This window comes from Panthera tigris, chromosome B1 (genome assembly GCF_018350195.1).
Source record: "Panthera tigris isolate Pti1 chromosome B1, P.tigris_Pti1_mat1.1, whole genome shotgun sequence".
NCBI lineage: Eukaryota > Metazoa > Chordata > Mammalia > Carnivora > Felidae > Panthera > Panthera tigris.
In genome coordinates, this window is record NC_056663.1 from 140,675,957 (window position 1) to 140,695,068 (window position 19,112).

General features: G+C 43.5%; 1 protein-coding gene across 1 annotated transcript in view; it reads right to left on the minus strand.

Moving 5' to 3' along the window:
• The window catches only part of FRAS1 (Fraser extracellular matrix complex subunit 1), a 422,079-nt gene that overhangs the window by 63,607 nt on the left and 339,360 nt on the right, over positions 1–19,112 (minus strand). Inside the window, exons 44-51 of the mRNA XM_042984325.1 lie at positions 17,769–18,032; positions 15,361–15,549; positions 13,812–13,931; positions 13,359–13,538; positions 4,729–4,853; positions 4,310–4,450; positions 2,219–2,446; positions 81–194 (exon numbers count right to left, since the gene is read on the minus strand). Of these exons, the coding sequence (XP_042840259.1) occupies positions 81–194; positions 2,219–2,446; positions 4,310–4,450; positions 4,729–4,853; positions 13,359–13,538; positions 13,812–13,931; positions 15,361–15,549; positions 17,769–18,032 (1,361 nt within the window). The remainder of the gene's footprint in view (positions 1–80; positions 195–2,218; positions 2,447–4,309; positions 4,451–4,728; positions 4,854–13,358; positions 13,539–13,811; positions 13,932–15,360; positions 15,550–17,768; positions 18,033–19,112) is intronic.

A 19,112-nucleotide genomic window follows, 5' to 3' on the forward strand; every position in this document is an offset into this window, starting at 1 on the left:
GACTTCTATCCCCAAGGTGCTCTGAATAAGGACATAGCCCAAGTTGGTTCATGTGAATGTGGCAGATGGAAAGGCCTTACCTTGCCATCCATGTACTCCAGCCACTGGAGCCCCAGGTTGGTAACAATTCTAGGGGTGCCATCATCTACTGGGAGGATGTCCACTTGGAACTGCTGAGGTGCTGCTGTCATAACCTGTGGGGGAAGCCAAAAGAAAAAAAGTCATGATTCACAGACATTTGAAATATGTCAGGTCTGGGACCTACAGAGTTGCAACCCCTGAAATCTGATGGCACTTTAGCATGGGTGACTGAGCCAGTTTCCTGCTGCTTGCCCCCCTTGGCATGAGGCCCCCCTTGGCATGATGACTGAGAAAGTGGGGACAATATGACAAGGAAAGCAAGGAAAGTGGCACTTTTCCTGCAATTCCACCTGCTAAGGAAGTTGACTTTCCCACACCCATGCATTCCTTAGCTGTGGTCAGGATTGCATTATTTTCCTTTCGATGACTCTTGTTAACATTTTCATGAGAGGTGGACTAAACTCATCATTAACAGGTTAATGTCAAAGTCCCCAGGTGTGATTCTGCCAGATGTGAAAAGACGTTTCATGGGACGATATTCTCTTCCTTTCTTTCCTTTTTTTTTGAGGGAGAACTGTCCATAGGGGGAAAGGGGCTGAGGAAATCAAGAATAAAAGCGTTTGTGGGAATAGTGAAAAGAAACTGGTCTATAATTTCACTGTCACACGGATACATGTCCACACACACACACTGCACGTACGTGGTCTGCTCTCAGAACCTCACTGTTCCTTAGAAAATAAGGCACACCAGCACACAGGGCAGCAAGCCACTGGCTTTTCAATCTTCTGCAACCATCCTAAATAATTTCCATTTCAAAAATAATACAGTCCCTCTGGAGACTACTATGACCTTTTGTGTTTATCAGAGAGGTAGCCTCTTGCTGATTCATCCTGAAATCTTTTTCTCTTCTCAAAGTCAAATTAAGTTGGGGAGCAGCTATGGTTTAGAAGAGAGAAAATAAAATGATGATCTGCCAGACAGTGACGCAGTGCAGACACTGAAATGGCAGGCAATCCCAAGAGGCGTCTCACCGGCACCTGGGCCAGCTGAGAATGACCTTCACACAGGCTGTCTCTAAAGGATGCAGGGGGATCCTTCTTCCAGGAAAGGAATCATGCCCATGCATCATCAGAGTAGGAAAGGATTCCGCAGGACTGAGAAGTTGACCCTTTTGTTATCCTGAAATACAGTCGGGTGTGATCATGCTGCTCAGTAGAACTGCTTCTGCGGAGTCAGACACAGATGCCTGACTGACATGCAGCCGTGTCCTCGGGCCCACCTTCTATCAGAGTTGCAATTATTCCCAGGGGTTATGATACTGCTGGAAATCTGGCTGAGGAATAAAGGAGTGAGCAAGAACTGCAGGGAAGGTAGCAGAGAATGGAGAAATTCTCTTAGAGAAAAAGTTTGACAACTTTAGGACCTTAAGAGAAAAACACTGTTAACCTGTTCCATGAGCTGGTCCTAAAATGATGACAAGGATGATGATACTATAGCCACAGTTTACTGAATGTTTCCTATGCTTCCTGTGTAAGGCACTGCGTTAAGTGCTTTACATATATCATAAAGGCAGATATCATCCCCATTTTACGGACAGGGAAGCTGAGGCTTAGGAAGGGTAAATGACTTACAAAGACATTTCAGCTAGTAAGTGAGAGAGCTAGAATTTTAATCAGTGTCTTTTGGACACTGATTAAAAGCCACACTCTTAACCAGGTTATTCTTTAGGAGATTGAGAAACTCTGGCTGACTGAGGAGGCACAGAAAAGAAAAAGACAATCTAGAATCATATGAGATTATTGAAAAACCGGATGAAAGGAGTCAATGGGTGGGAAAAAGGAAAAGGGAAATAATGACAGTCATAATAACAATAACTATCACCCTTTCTTATGCATGCTATTTGCCAACAATATTATACACTTTCTGTGGATTACCTCCTTTGAGCCTTAGACTAACTGAAATTGTACCCATTTCACAGGTAAAAAGCTGAAGCTTAGAGAAGTTAAGTGATTTGCCCAAGGCCAATTAGTGACAATAAGAACATTGCTATTCTTGGCCTAAAAATGCCATGTTCTGCCTCTGGACAAACTCGGGCACACTTTGCTGTGTCTCCCTCCCCACTGTCTTTGCCCCTCACCTCTTTTCCTCCTTCCTCAATGATAAAGAAGGGGTTTGTCCCATCAGCCACAGTGAAGGTGAAGTGGTCTCTGAGGGAGTTGCTGCCATCATGGCTGTAGCTGACCCGGTTCTGGTAGATGTCTTCCATGGTGAAGGTGGAGGTGTGCCAGAAATGCTGCCCATTGGTGGTCCGCTCGATGGTGCCATGGCGTGGAGGCTGCACAATGGCAAACGTGACAGATTCGGCCTGTTGAGGGCATACAAAGCCAGGGGAGAAGAGAAGTTTGTAGCAGAAACCAGATTTGTGAGTGATGGCCAGCAGGTGGTCAAGGATACCTACACCTAAAGATGTTTATAAAATAAGGATTGCATTTGCCTTATAGGTGCAATAAGGCACCTATAAAACTAAGGAGAGAGACTATATCGGTTACTACAATTGAACTTATGTTCTGGTGCCTTCTGGTGTCAGAAGAAGACTTTTAGATTTGTCTTTTAAGGGTCAAAGGGGAAAACCTGAATTTCTTAAAAAATTTTTTTTAATGTTTATTCATTTTTGAAAGAGAGAGAGAGAGAGTGAGTGAGCAAGCAGGGGAGGGGCAGAGAGAGAGGGAGACACAGAATCCAAAGCAGCTCCAGGCTCTGAGCTGTCAGCATGCAGCCTAATGCAGGGCTCGAACCCACAGACTGTGAAATCATGATCTGAGCCGAAGTTGTACGCTTAACCAACTGAGCCACCCAGGCACCTCAAAAGCCTGAATTTTTAACCTCTGCCAGGATGATAGGAACTAGACTTTTAAAACCATTCATTTCCTTCCTAACCTTTTCTCCACTTTCCCAAAACTCCCATGTACAGAATCCCATATGCGACAGAACATAAGCTAATTTCCCCTGTCTAGTTGTGGCTTCTAGGGTGTCACATAGAAGAAAAAAGAAAGATGTAGAAAACTCTGTTCAAGACTTTCCAATGATTTCCCACCAACTTAGAATAAACGCGAAGGCCTGACTTGGGCCAATGAGGCCCTCTGTGGCCTAGTGCCGGGCTTTCTCTCTGGCCCCATTCCTCTTTTCTCCTGCTTGCTTACTGGGTTCTGGCTTCTTGGCTTCTTTGTTGTAACTCAAAGGTTCCAAGCACCTTGACTACAGGCCTTTGCACTTCTGGTTCTTCTTCCCAGAGAGTGATTCTTTCGGACAACTGCATACCTTGTTCTTCCACTTCATGATATCTCTGCTCAAATATCAGCTCCTCAAAGAAGACTCCCCTGGCCACTCTGTCTAAGATAACACACCCTTCAATCTTGATCTCCTTTGTCTTGCTTCATTTTTATTCATAGCACTTATCCTATCTGACATGATGTTTATACATTCTTTCTTGTCTGTTCCCTTAACCTAACGCTGAAACTCCCTAAGCCTGGAACTTTGTTTTGTTCACAGCCCTCTATTTAGCATCTAAAGCAAAGCCTGGCACTTACTAGCTAATCAATGTTTTTGAGAATAAATGAACGATTGAGGACTGGCACAGGGAAAGACACACAGAACTAATGAACAAATGCTATGGTACTCTTCTATGGGAGAGCTAAATCATGCCAGAATGTTAGATACTTTAACTTGAAAGCATCATGAGATTTAGAGTTTAGTCTCTATGTGCTCTGTTTTACTGAATAAAGCCTAGTTCTGTAAGGATGCTCAAATTTTAATAATCAGTTGTCATTCACAGAAGTCTGAATGAAGCAGGTAAAATGATAGGAAAAATGAATAGGTGTCCAAAACACTTGTTCACTCTAATGAGAAAAAATTAAAAAAAAATGGGTAAAATGCCATCAATCTAATTTTCTATGAATCATGATTTAAAAAATCAGCATGTTAAAGGATTATTACATGTAATCAGGGGAGAGAGAGAATGTTATTTTGGATTTGAGAAAGTGTTTAAAAACAATTTGATCTCAAATATTATTAGTTTCTATTTTCCAGAAGGCCACAGTATCTTCTAGTTTTTAACCCTTCAAGGATGCCTGCATGAACCTTACCCTTCTGCCCTACTCTCAGGATGCATAGTCACAAAGCAACAGACCAGCCTCTCATTCAACCAGAGAACCAAGTGGAGTGCTCTTACCTCTGTGTCGGCATCCACTGCCTTGAGCTCAAACTCTGTGATGGTCTTCCTCACACCCTCCTGTACCCGCATCCCCGAGTTCTGTACAACAGGAAGTGAATCATCCACAGGGCGTATGGTGATATGGAAAGTCTGCGTCACCTAGATGGCAGAAAGTGCAGGTGGGACAACTGTCCTCAGCACCCACCCATGGAGAAGGTAGGTGCTTTTTCTACTTTTCCTTTCACCCATTCCTGGCATGACTGACTGATTTGGAATCCAGGGTGATTTCCCTTTGGCGAGAGCCCCAGGGCTGTCAGAAGCTGCCACTCGCCTTGGGTGAGAGTAGGGGAAGGTGAGGCTTGCATAGTTGCTTTGCATCAAGGAAGACTGTGCAGAATCAGTACCCATTCACTGAGGGAATAGAGTGCCTTGCCTACCTCGCTGACTCCATCTGAGAGTGTGAAGCTGAAGGCATCTGAATGTTTCTCGGTCTTACTGGAGTGGATATATTGAATGTTTCGTGAAGTCAAGTCAGCTTGAGTAAAGGAATTAATCTGGATACCTAGCAAAAGGGGAAGAGAGAACCAGAGAAAGGATGTCAAAATGCTAGCCATACTTCTCATACTAGAGAAATGCCATACTCTCATCACACAGAGTCCTTTGTATTTCTCTCATAGCATTTATATGCTTCTCTCTGAGACGCTGTGTTAGAGTTGTTTGTGTGTGTGTGTGTGTGTATATATATATACAACAGCACATGTTCTGTGGGAGCACATGTTAACTTAATTATCTAGTTTCTACTATGTGCTAAGCCAACAGCAGGTGCTCAATAATTGTTCCTCTCCTTTCTCTAGGGGTTCATGTATGCAGGTCAAATCTGTGAAAGGTAGAGCCATTGCCTTAGTCTCCAAACTCCTCTCTCTTAAGTTTTATATTCCCCTATAGCCTCAGAGTCCTTTCTGAAAACCTGCCCTAATTTTTAATATTGTGTCATGACTTAGCTTTTGAACACTGGAGTCACAGGGCTTGGCTACACATAGCCTTTTTTCTGTGATTAGTGAGCCTGGCATCCAAGATTTCATTGGATATTCTTCAAGGTCCCTTTCAACTCTCTGGTGTACGATTCTAGCTTCTCACATACCACTTTAGCCATGCTGGCAGTTACAAAACTTACTGTATGACTTTGGGGTTTGAGCAATAATTCCATCTCAACTCTAAAATGACCTAAAAAGCCAGTATCCTTTAAGAACATGATATAGAGAAAACACGTTACAGTTTTTTCAGTCATTTTAAAACTCAAAACAAAACAAAAAAACCTAAAGTGATTTTAGATAACACCCATATCCCACAAATGAATAACATCTTATGTTTTTAAATGTCCGACAATATTTTATCAAAACAGCCCAGACTTCTTGCTCCTATCTTAGGGCTTTGGGCTTCCGTGGTTCATCCTCTGGTGTCAGCCAAGACTGAAACGAACCCATATCAAATGTAGTTTTAGTCCCTCAGCACAAATTCCCTCTTTCTGTTTCTGGGTGATGGGGTATTAATCCATTGAATCTGGTCTTTTGGTTTGGTCCTGAAATTCATTTGCTGTTTCCTGGAATTTGTTATTTGTCATTGTTAATCCTGGGGAAACCAGTTTGTCGTTTTAGCAAAAAAACCCAAAGAGATTCTACTTTGACTGTTTTACATGTAACTGTGGCATCAATATCACTGCTTTATCTTTAGAAAAGAAAAAAAAAATCAACCCACATGGTTTATACATTTACAACTCTCTTTATCATTTGAAATTTGTTACCTAGATACAACAGTCTCCTGGATACTGGGGCATTATTTTTCTGATGAGGAATTTTATATTTCTGTGCTTGCTACATCAGCTCTTGACAGGCAAAAAATATAGCCTCCTGTCTTATCGCTTTGTCTTGTGGCTCTGGACAGAAATCCATACCATTCTTTAAAAATTTAATAACTTCAGACTGGCTGCACTGAGAAATTTAAATCTTTTTCCCTGCTGTGAATCCATCCTCACAGCTCATGGGAAAATTCTTGTATGGATTCTCGCAATCAACTGGTCACCTAATTCACTGTTCCCTTTATATGAGTCTTTTATAGTCTAAGAGTGATGAAGAAAGGTGATAGATTTTTTCCTTCTTCTTGGAAAGAAAGGTTTGGAATTGATCTTTCCCATTTTTAACATTTCTTACTGAGAGGAAATTGACATATAATAAATTACACATATTTAAAGTATGCTTGGGCACTCCATGAAACTATCATCTCAATCAAAATAGTGAACATTTCCATCACCCCAAAAGTTTCTCAACTGACATTTTATAATCCCTCCGTTCTTCCCTTTCTCATGCCTTACCCTATCCCAAAGAAACAAATCAATTGTTTTCTGTAACTGTAGATTAGTTGGGTTTTCTCTAATTTTTTCATAATTAGAATCATAAGCTATGTATTATTTTATGCCTGCTTTTTTTCACTGGGCATAATTGTTTTGAGATTCATCCATATTGCAGCATGTACTAATAGTTTATTCTTTTTTATTGATGACTGGTATTCTATTGTATGGATTTATTACAGTTTGTTTCTCCATTCACCTGTTGATGGACATTTAGGTTATTTCTAGTTTTGTGCTATTGCAAATAAAGCTGTTATGATCATTTGTGCACAAGTCTTGGTATGGGCTTAAGTTTGTATTCTTCTTGGGTAAATCTCTAAGAGTGGAAATGGTGGGAATGTTAGGTGCATGCTTAACTTTTTAGGAGACTGCCAAACTAAGTGGTAATTTTATATTTCCACTAGCAGTATATGACAGCTCTAGGCTTGATCTTAATGAGCCTTTCCCAAGTCGACTTAGCAAACACTGAGCACCTACTCCATGTGTAGAACACTGTTTCACACTTGCTTATATATATTCAGTTGTATCTTGTAACAATTCTGGGAGGTCAAGATTGGCATATTACCTCCATTTTTCTAGATTATGACACGAATAAAATTAGAAAAGCAATGTGATCTATCCAAGGTCACACAGCTAATAGGAGGGCATTGCTGGGGCTGGAGCTCAAGGTTGTCTAACTTTGAAGTTTATGCTCGCTAGGAGTACTTTTTGTACGACTCACCTAACCTTTTCAGGCTAGGTGAGGAGCCTTTTGAATTTTACCCTTATCCTTTAATTTTTTTTTTTTCCAATATAAAAGTAACACGAGCCTATTAGAGAGAATGTGAAAAACACAGAAAAATAGTGAAAAATCACAAAAGCCACTCGGGAATATACCTCTGCAATATCACCACTGTAATATTTTTAATTGATTCATTTTTTCTAGAATACTTTCTTGGCTATAACATTTGTCTTGTCCGATATCCCTAACTTAGTGCCAGAGGGTAACGCGCTGCATCTAGAACATAAGCTTCAAGAGGACGAGGATTTTTGTTGTTTCTTCACTATTGGGCACCTACAATAGTGCCTGGCACACAACAGGTACTCAAAACATGGTTGGTGAATGAATTCAGTTCATCCACTCTAATTCCTATCTAAGAGGTCCTACTGAGCACAGATTTTCAATCTTTATACATGTAAGAAAAAATTCCAGCCTTTGTTAATTGGGCATTGGAAGACCTAAGCTACTCCCCATCAAGATGGTGTTTCCAATAACATATTGTCCCTACTGGCTGTCACAGCAGGTAGTTACTGTTTGAAATATCTTGAAGGCATTTAATCCCATCGAAGGTGTTTTCAGCTACCAACCCGCTGGCTAAACTATGTATCTGGCAGTATTACAGAGACCCACATTAACCCTGTCAGTTTTTCCAATTCCCCTGGAGGGCCAGCACATTAGAGAAAGTTCAGTCCAGGTCAGGGAAGCAGCGTGGGAATAAAGTATCTTTGAAGAAATTGCCTTCCCTTTGCCTCAGCCTTCCTGCTTTCTGCAGAGCTGTGGATAGCTCTGTGACACTGCCTGTGTCCTACCTCAGACTCAGGCTGCGGGGGACTCTCAGCTTCTCTACTTCAGATTTTCTTCAGAGCTTCCGGTCACGGAATGAATTGTATCCCCTTCCTTACCACCCCTCGCCCCCCAATTCATATGAAGTCTTAACCCTCAGTACCTCACAATGTGACCTTTTTTTGTAAATAGGATCATTGCAGATGGAAGTAGTTACAATACCATCATTAGAGTGGCCCTAATCCAATCTGATTAATGTGCTTATAAGATGGGAAAGTTTGTCACAGACATACCCATACAAGGAGCATGCCCTGGGAGCACAAAGATGGCCATCTCTATAAGCTGAGGAGAGAGGACTGGGTCAGATTCTCCCTCACAGCCCTTGGAGGGAATCAACCCTGCTGACAGCATGATCTCAGACCTCCAGCTCCAGATCGTGAGACTTTGTTAAGTCGCCCAGTCTGTGGTACTTTGTGACGGCAGTCTTAAGTGCACTAACATACCTCTGCTCTCGGGGAGAACCCAAACTAAAGCCATGGGTGCATCCTATTTTGGTTGGTGTCAGGATACTGAGAGAGGGTGAGAGAAAGAGGAAACCACTGAATACCTTTGCTAAAGCATCATCTCTGGGAAGTCTTTCCTGACTCACTACCACACCTCTCTTAGGTGGAACTCGCTGTGCGTTGGCTCTCACTGTCCCGTAATGTTGCTGTCACAGCTACTGAAACGCGTTTGCACATGTTTGTTTACACGTCTCCCACCTCCAAAACAAATTTCCTCCTGCAGCAGCTACTCAGTCAGTGTTTGGTGAACGTGAGAACCAGTGCTATGCTGGAGACTGCTGTACTCCTCCCTGACTTGAAAAGTACAAGCCCTCCCTGTTGGCTAAGCAATTGGATGCCCAGTTAGGGTCTACATTTCCCAGCCATCTCACAGCTTTGTCTGATTACTCTCTGGCCACTGGGATGTGATCAAAATTGATGTGTGTTCTTTCGGTAATATTCCTAAAATAGAAATGGATGTGGGCTCCCCTGGCCTTTGCCTCTTACTGCTGGCTGGGGAATGGCAACAGTTACAGTGGTCACCTCAGACCAGAGATGGAAGCCTCATATTGAGGATCATGGAGCCACTTTAGGCCATCTGGACCACCTGCCTCTGGATTTTTCTGTGAGAGAAAATGAATTTCTTGTGGAAGGCACTGCAATTTAGAGTCTTTTTGTTCCAGAGACTTAGCTTCTATCCTAATAACTCCTTACTCTGATTTCACAGGAAAACGAGGATCTTTAGGGTCCCTGACATGAGGGGATGGCCCCTCAACCTTGCAAAGGGCACACACGGGCAGGCCCATGTCTGTCTTCTACACAGTCTGTACAGGCATGTGGCTCCCTAGATCTCAGGGGACAAAAATAGGATCTCCACACCTGTCCTGTCTATCCAAAAAGAACAACTCACTGACCAAGACAGACAGTATGAGAATAAGTCCACTTTATAGTTAACCAGTGAAAGGATATCTGCAGGCACTGATGGAAACTGATAATTCCAAGAGGCATCAGTCCCAAAATAGCTCAGTGCCTGCACCACAAGACACTGGCCTAGGAGCTTGTTTCTCGCAAAGCACAGGCCAGCCCGCCCCAGCTCCTGGTAGACCCATCCTCACCCACTGAGGCAAAAAGGCAAGGTGCAGAGGCTTTTCTCGAAACTGAGCCAGCTGCCTTAAGAGAGGAATGTAAGATATCAACATGCATTTCCTCTGAAGGGACACCTTTTACATCTAAAGTATCAAATTCATAAAAATATTCTCTCTTAGGGCAGACAGGGAATGTGAGAATTCTGTCTAAATGCTACAGAAATGACTCAGAATGGGGTTGGAGATGTGGGAAGGGGCAGGGAAGCTCCGTTCCATTAGCAATGGGGAGGGGTCCCTAAGGGTAAAGGGGAAGGGGCTGGATCCTCGTATCTGGTCCACTGACAGTTTCTAGAAACAGGTGGATGGAGAAAAACTGGCGGGAGTGCGAGTCAAGTGGGTTAGGAAGCCAAGCCTGGTGGAAAAGGGAGGTGAAAGAAGTGTCCTGGGGAAAGGGAGCCCTCCCTCCTTTTGCGGAGGGTACTTTCCCAAGGGAGAAGTATGATCATTACGAATCTTTCTCTAAGCAGCACTGGCTTGGTCTTGGCAACCAGAATTTAAGCCCAGGGAAGGCTGAGACTGTAAAACCAGAAAAGGAGTCACTGAAGCAGCCTCACACTGAACGCTTGATACAGCCCAGGGTCAGAGAAGAGCGGGGGCTGGGATTTACCATCAGGAAGGCAGCTCACAGTGCCTTGCATGAGGCTCAGTGCTTTTCAAGCTCTGTACAGTGTGGATGCAGCTGCCTAACACAACAGCCAAGAGTCTGCCCTTTCATCTTTGGAGAGATACAATCAGCAACCTGACAGAATTCTGGCAGAAGCAATTAGCTCATGAATTAGTTATCAAATATCTCTTGCAGCCAAGGTCTTAGGAGTGCTGATGTGCATTCTTCCCCCAGGAACTTTGGGACAAAAGGGTAAGCCATTTGCTTCCATTTGCATTAGGGAATTTTTTTAATGTTTATTTATTTTTGAGAGAGAGAAAGAGAGAGAGAGAGAGAGAGAGAGAGAGAGAGAGAGAGAGAATGAATGAGCAGGCGAGAGGTAGAGAAAGGGAGACACAGAATCTAAAAGCAGGCTCCAGGCTCTGAGCACTCAGCACAGAGCCTGATGCGGGGCTCAAACCCACGAACTGTGAGATCATGACTTGAGCTGAAGTTGGACACTTAACTGACTGAACCACCCAGGCACCCCTGCATTAGGGATTTTCGCCAATCTCCCCATTTTCCCCCATGCCCTCCCACCAAAGACTCAACACTTTCCCCTCCACCATCCCCATCACCACGGTGTGCCTTCCCCTCCCATCCTCTGACACACTACCTTCCATCTCTCACCATGGGTCCCCCTCTCATTATTCCTCTCATTCACCCTGCCCCAGCCACACTGGTCTTGCTGCCTTTGGAACCAGATGTGCCACGCTGATCCCAACTCAAGATGTTTACACTCACTGACCCCTCTGTCTTGAAAGCCTTTTCCTTATAACATCAGCATGGCTGGCTCCCTCACTCTCCTCAGACCTCTTCTCAAGTGTCATCTTATGTTAGGGAGTCCTTCTTCCCTTACCCCCTTTCTCCCTGCACCCTGGAACATTCTTATTTCTCCTTCTAATACTCATAACCATTGTAATAGGATGCATTTGCTTGTTTGTTTGCTTATGTTCTGACTTCCTGTATTTGAGAGTGAGTAGAATCACAGTGAGTACATCCTCTGTTTTGTCATTCCCCTGGTTGAAAGAATGAAGGCTCTGTAACTTAAAATCCAAAGGAAACCAGTGAAGCTCTAAATCTTCTGCAAATGATCACTGCCTCTATGATGTACGAAATAAAGACACCTCTGCCTTTACATTGTTCAGCAAGCATCTTCAGTGCCTCACATCCATTCAGCCAATTTCTATAGGTTTCCACTCTGAAATTCCTCCCTCCCTTCTTCCTTCCCTCTCTCCCTCCCTCCCTTCCTTCCACCAACTGCTGCCTATTGACTATTTACTGGGTGCCAGGTATTATCGCTTACATCATTCCCACCTTCCTATACCCACCGCTGCCCGTCTGGGTGAAACCTCACTACCGACTATTGAGCCCAAATGTGAAACTTCCAACCCACTATCACTGCCTCCTTTTTCTTTCTTTCACTCATCTGTTAGACATTAGACGAATTTCGCTTTCCTAACCTGCTCAGAATTCTGTAGTAACTCTCCATCGCCTATTGAATTTAATAGGGATTACTTATCCCAGCTTTGAGGACCCTGCATAAAATCTCACTCTGCCCAAGAGCCGCATCTACTCCTGTTTTCAGAGTATATGCTTTAGCTAAACTGGGCCACTCATCATTTTTGGAATGTACCCCCATGCCATTCCCATCTCTGAAAATAACACAATTTCTGTTTGCCCAAAGTCTGCCTTCTAAGGGCTCTTTTAAATGCCATCTCTGTGCACCTTCCTACCCAATGTAGCCTCTCCCATTTTTTTAAACATTTATTTATTCATTTTTGAGACAGACTGAACAGGGTTGTGGCAAAGAGAGAGGGAAAGAGAGAGAATCCCAAGCAGGCTCCACACTGTCAGTGCAGAGCCTGATGTGGGGCTTGAATCCATGAATCGTGAGACCATAACCTGAGCCAAAATCAAGAGTCAGATGCTTAACTGACTGAGCCACCCAGGTGCCCTCAGCCTCTCCCATTTTTGAGCTTCTATGACATAAGGTTTATACAACTCTTAAAATACCTGCCATATTCTTCTCTTATATATGGTTATATGCAGAGGTTTCTTATCTCATCCAATAGAGCACACTGGAGGGTGAGGATGCAATGTCCTGTACCGTTTTCTTAGAGAGTGAGGCTGGGATCTCCTATATCTATTTTTCTCTCCTCAGCAGCAGCTAAACTAGAATCTTGCTCTATACACATGCTCACTTGCTATTTCCTGAATTACCTTAAAATTTTTTTTTAAGTTTATTTATATTTGAGTGAGAGAGAGAGAAGGACAGAGCATGAGCAGGGGAGGGGCAGAAAGAGAGGGAGACACAGAATTCGAAGCAGGCTCCAGACTCCAACCTGTCAGCACAGACCCTGAGATGGGGTTCAAAGTCATGAACCGCGAGTTTGCAACCTCAGCCAGGGTCAGACACTTAACTGACTGAGCCATCCAGGCGTTCCTTTCCTGAATTACATTTCCTGGATTAAGCACAGTGCATCACACTGTGCCGGGTGCTCAGACTTTAGAAGAACAGGGTGCAGTGTTTGCCCTCAAGGAATTGACAATCTAGTTATGGAGACAAGATTGCTTACATAAAATTGCAATCGTTCATTCAGGTTTCAGCAAGAAATTATTGAGTATCTATTGCATGCCAAATGTAATGCAAGGCAGTATATAATGGTCAAAATTAGTAATGCAAAAAGTAAATACTAACAACAGCAGATTCTAGGCATACATGGCTTACCCCCAACGCTTACTAAATCCCAACTTTTGGTTTGATGAAGCAAGAGGCGATAGGCTTACCGGGTGATGCTGCATGCTCTAGATGGCCCAGTTCAGGTTTTCTAGTGATTCTATAGATCAATTCTGCAGGCTTACTCTCCTGGTCCATGGCAGAGAGCTGCAGAGTGGTGATCTTCTTCACCGAGTTCTCATCCAAGACCAGCCCTTTGTTGGTGGTGACGACTGGTGGGGAGTTGTCTTCTGAAAATATCAGAAGTAGTAATTTGAAAGAGGATCCTTTCAGCTTCCTTTCTTCAATTCTGGGCCTAGTGCCCGGGAGTAAAATCAGAATAATCCTTAGGCCTGTCCCTCAGGGAGTGCACCAAGGATCAGCTTCACACAACAGAGGGGACAGTATTCCAGATTCCCATGTGGGCTGGGTAAAGGAAAGGCTCCAGCCTCAAGGTAAGCACAGTGTAGACTATATAACCCCAGAACTGCTGGAATATTTTTAGGAACCCAATGCCCCCTTACCCAAAACACTGATGGAAAATGACTGGCCGATCAATGTGTTGCCTTCTCCATCGACCACATCAAATTTAAAAGCAAAGCTCCCACCAGATTCTCCTTTCCCATGACTGTATTCTACCTGGCCTGTAAAAAAGGACAAGAAAATAAAGATTCGCTATTAGTGCTTTCTGCCCTTATTTCTGAAGCATGAGGTGGGAATCTGATTGGTATTCACACCAGCGAATCAATTAACACCTTCCTCACTTTGATATCGCTGTAGACATTTTAATCTAAAGTTTTCAGTTCCTCCCTTCCCCTCCCACTATTGACTTCCTCGTAATAAAAAACACTCTCATAATAAAATCATCCCAAGTAGGACTGCTTTATGGTTGAGGCTCAGCTTTTGTGAAAGATTCTAAGGAAGTCTCATGAGTAACCAGATTAACAAAATCGCCCACATGGAAAATGTGCAGCAACAGCACCCACATCATTGGTTATACATCCATGTCACAGGGCAAGGGACACGGAGCCACAGCCCGTATTCCTGCCAGAGCTCATCAATCCCATTTCCCAGTGCAGCTTGAAGTCATTTTTGAAACAACCCTGGATATAACCAATCAAAGAGTTAACAGATAAACTCTACATCGAAGTCAAAAGGATCGAAAGGGACAAGCTCAACATCTTACATTTTTGTTCAGGGACAGCCTCACTGCTAAGTACCTAGCAATGTAAATAGAACCAAACATCTGGGGAGAGGGGCCTGGTCTCATTTTTAAAAAGGAGACACTGAGGCAAGGATAACTAAGATATTACTATCCCTTTGTCTATTCCACCCCCTTTGGCAAAGTACAGACAGGTCCAGTGAGAATTTAGCTGCTACCCATTTTGAGTGTTAATGCATGGACAAGACTGTTATTTCCGCTCCTGAGGACATATTTCCACCTCTAAATGGAATTGCACATCATCACATGACTTTGGATTTGGGTTACTTTTTTCCCCCATTACATAACTTTTTTTTTTCTTTTACCCCTGGAAGAATTGTACAGTAACTACGTAGCATTTAACACTTATGCTTTTACATTACATCAGCATTTCCTGGAGGAGGGATGAGCTATGTAATCTCCCCCAGGCAGCTCCGATTTATGCCCTTCCATTTTGCTTAGTTCATTAACTTGTGCTCTTTGGGGAGCTAAAAAAGAGATATAAATTGTTCACCTAAGGCAGGCATAATTTTCACCTTAATCCATCCCAATTCACTTCTTTTTCCTTTCTCCCTCTCACGCACACTTTTGAGCATCATAGCAAGTCAAAGTGATTTTTTTTTCCCTCCATAATCGCCCCAAATTTCATCAATGCTATGTCAAGGCATGAACACATTTTAGCCAAGAAGGATAGTTTTTTTTTTTAAACAAAAAATTGAGGAGACAAGAAAGCATAAATGGAACTATAACTCAGCTCTTATTCAAAACAAAGAGTGCAGTTTGCTGCCATAAGCTACCAGGCATTGAACTCCCATTTTACTACTGTGGGTGGCTCTGTAGAAGTCTGTACAGGCAGAAGTGAGGTAGCTGACCTTGGGTAATGTCAGCCTGGGTGAAACTCCGGATGGGGCCTTTAACGGAGATTTGCTCTCGGTTGTCATGCTTTACCATCTGCAGGCGCCCTGCCCCAGGATCTTCCTTCATGATGTACATCACCTGACGGTCATCTGAGTCAGTATCTGTCACTCTCAAGTGCTGTTCTGTGATGCGTGCCACAGACCCTGGGAGAGAATGGGAGAGGTTAGGTCACTGCCCATCATTGCCTTTGAATAGTATGTCAAGTGATTTGGGGAGGCTAGAGACTAAATTATCACATATTGCCTTGGTTTATGTACCAGGTGCTTGCTTGCCCTTCTTCGTCTCCAGATGCATACATTTTAATTTCCGTAAGTGAACAGTCCCCACCTCCAGTTTGTTAATCATCACTCTCCCTATGCTCTCTCTACTCCTGTGACCTATCAGTTACTCCTCCCTCAATCTATGTTGTAACTCCCAGATCTATGATGAAACCTATTTGGACCTAACTTATTTGCTGTCTTTTTTTTTTTTTTTTTTTTTTTTTTTTTAGTGCTTAGGTATTTATTTTGAGAGAGAGAGACAGAGAGTGAGCAGTGGAGGGGCACACAGAGAGAGAAAGAGAGAGAATCCCAAGCAGGTGCTACACTATCAGTATGGAGCCCGATGCAGGGCTCAAACTCATGAACTGTGAGATCATGATCTGAGCCAAAATCAAGAGTCTGATGCTTAGCCGACTAGCCACCCGGGTGTCCTAACGTATTTATTGTCTTCAGGATCACCAAATCATAAGAGACAGCTTCACATAAGCTTACAAATATATCTTGTTGCCATCTGAGACCAAATAGTTAAAATCCATGTTTACAAGGATTACAAATAGGGAGACCTGAGTGCTGGGCCTTGTAAGGCCGTGCAGGTGTTGGGGATGGAGGCAAGGCACTTGCCCCTCGCTTTCTTGTCCAGCCATTTTCTCACATTAAAAACAGTAAATTCTGGTATGCAGATCTTAGTCATTCTTGCGTAACACATCCTGGTGTCTGGCTGGGCCCTGAGCATCCTGTGTGTTCTCGCTGGGTAATGCCAACAGTGCAAGGCCCAACCATTCTTTCCTCAGGCCATTCTCAGCAAGTGGCCCTGAGGGATGAAGTGGCATCCTCCTCTGGGACAAAGATCAGGCTTTCTTACTGTCACTACAAGGTGGGGTGGGGGGATGCCAGGCTCCGTGCTCCTCTTCTATAATGCATCCATTGCATGCGAAGGCACGCATCTGGGCCTTCTGCGTCACCTCCACCAGACTTGGAGTGCAGAGGGAGACAAGTGCAGAGTGCAGACTTACCGATGGCAATGCTTCCGGTTATGCTGTGCGTAACAAAGCACTTTGTCACTGACCGAGGAGCCTCAAGTGTTCTATCAGCACTCACGAAACGGTAACAGGCTAACTCACTAGCTTATAAATAGGGTAAAGTTAAATCTCAGACCTAATAATTGGGACTTTTGGGAATCTCCAGAGTTTCAAATACCATTATGCCATATAGTTTTCACTACAAAATACATGTGGGGCACCTGGGTGGCTCAGTTGGTTGAGAGCCTAACTGAGGCTCAGGTCATAATCTGGCGGTTCATGAGTTCAAGACCCACACTGGGCTCTCTGCTGTCAGTGCAGAGCCCGCTTCAGATGCTCTGCCCTGTCTCTCTGCCCCTCCCCATCTTGCATTCTCTCAAAATTAAATAGACATTATATACATATATGAGCAGTAGGAAAAAAAAAAAAAAAACAGGACCCCAGGGTGATGCAGATGTTTTGTGGGCAAAAGGCCGACTCTCTAATTCAGTAACTCCCTACCGCAACTGACTTTGAGACTGACACGTGTCCCAGGTCCTTCAGTGCAGCTTATGTGTAGGCAAAATTGTGAAGTTAGACCCTAGGATACCATATCTAATGATTCTCAATTATTTTCATAATCTCTTTTGGTGTATGATAATTTTCCCAATTGCCCCCCATGCCTCCCCACCCACTTATTTTTTTTTTAAATGAGTATCTTGAGAATTCTGCTTGAGTTTTTTCATTGTTATTGTTGTTTTGTTTTTCTCTGTGGGATTGGTTGGGAAGTGGCCCTGTTCTAAGAAACCTGTTCCTATGAGTAGCTGGATAAATTAAGGTTTCTGAGAGTCTTGGAAGTACTATAAGTTCTCCTTAATCTTTTCTTGAATTCAAAGACAAAGGTATCTGGTCCAAAGAATTTAAGAGATCTACATTAGTCAATCATAACTCTTAGTGTCCTTAAAAGAATAGCTCTCCCCACCTCCAGTCTCCCTGAGTTCTGAATGCCTACTTCACTATCCTCCCACAGAACAAACGTGCACACTGACAAGGAAGAAATAAGGACAGAGGGACCACAGCCACTCTCTTCCATTCCTGTGGTACCTGCTGAGAGTTGAAGGACTCGGTTTACAGCCAAGTGGGGGGCGCTGCTTGTAGGCAGCTCTATGTATATCTCCATCCTCCCTGTGTCCGTGTGGAGGCCATCCGTGAGGGAGAACCGGAACTCATCCACTGCCACACCGGGACCACCAGGCATGTACCCGACCAGTCCAGCCAGGATGTCCTGGTAGGTGAAGGAGGAGCCCTGAGCTAAAACCCTCCCGTTCTTCAGAGGCTCAGAAGCAGTTTGCCTCCAGAGCAGACGACCTGAGGAAAAAAGTAAAGAAAAACAAAGAAAAAGTGGTAGAATACATATGGCGCCAAAACTTGGCTTGGCTTTGTCAACTAGTATGAGCCTGGGTAAGATGTCAAGCACCTCAGAGGCTCTTGGTGTCACACACACATAAATGGCCAACAACTCAGAATTTTCTATTTAAGCACAGGGTGCTGCCCTGTGGCCTCATCTACAAATAAATATGATAAAATCCTCCTTTTCCTGTTTAAAAATGTCTTAAGGAGACACAATGGATGTGGTAATACAGTGGCTTAGAAGTCAAGTCTCCCTCCATGAATTCAAACTCACGCCACTATTTAAACCTTATTTTTCCCTTCTACAAAGTGAAAATAGCACTCGTCACTTGCTGCCTTCCTTCTGGGGCATCAGGGATGGGAGAAGAGACTGTGTTGTCAATTCCATTTAAATTCAGAAAGACACAAGACATCTTTGGGTGGAGGCATCTTTTTCTGTCTTCAAGGGTCATGTGTATCACAATGGGACAGTTAAAGTGCTTCATTAAAGAAAGTGAAAGTGAAGGAAGGGACGATAAAATGCAATGACCAACAGACTCTTCTATTAACCTTCCATCAACAGCAACAACTTCATCTTTAAAAGACCAAGAGTGTTATGATACACTAGGATACCACGTGGGAGATGAAAGTTCCAGAGCTTTAGCTAGTACCAGAGGGATGGCACTTAGAAAACAAGTAGGTAAAAGATTCCCATGGTGGTTTTTACCTCTGGTTTAATCAGGAAAAGTGCTTTCTTTGCAAAAGGACCAAGCTCATAAAGACACCTAGCACACCTCTAACCTGTGAAGTGCATACCTTGTGCAATTAATATCAAGGTGGCCATGCTGTTCCTTGCACGAGATGGCCCAGGATTAACAAGCAGTGAAGCCCTACTCTGACAAGAGGACTCTAAACCCATTTTGCCTGAGGTTATACAGGCCAGCAGGAAAAGAGCTGAAATTGAATTTCAGATACACCAATTACCTAGGATTCAGACTTTTAGAGCAACTGGTGTCAACTGTGACCCCAAGAATATTGGCTAGCTGTGAATCTGATTAT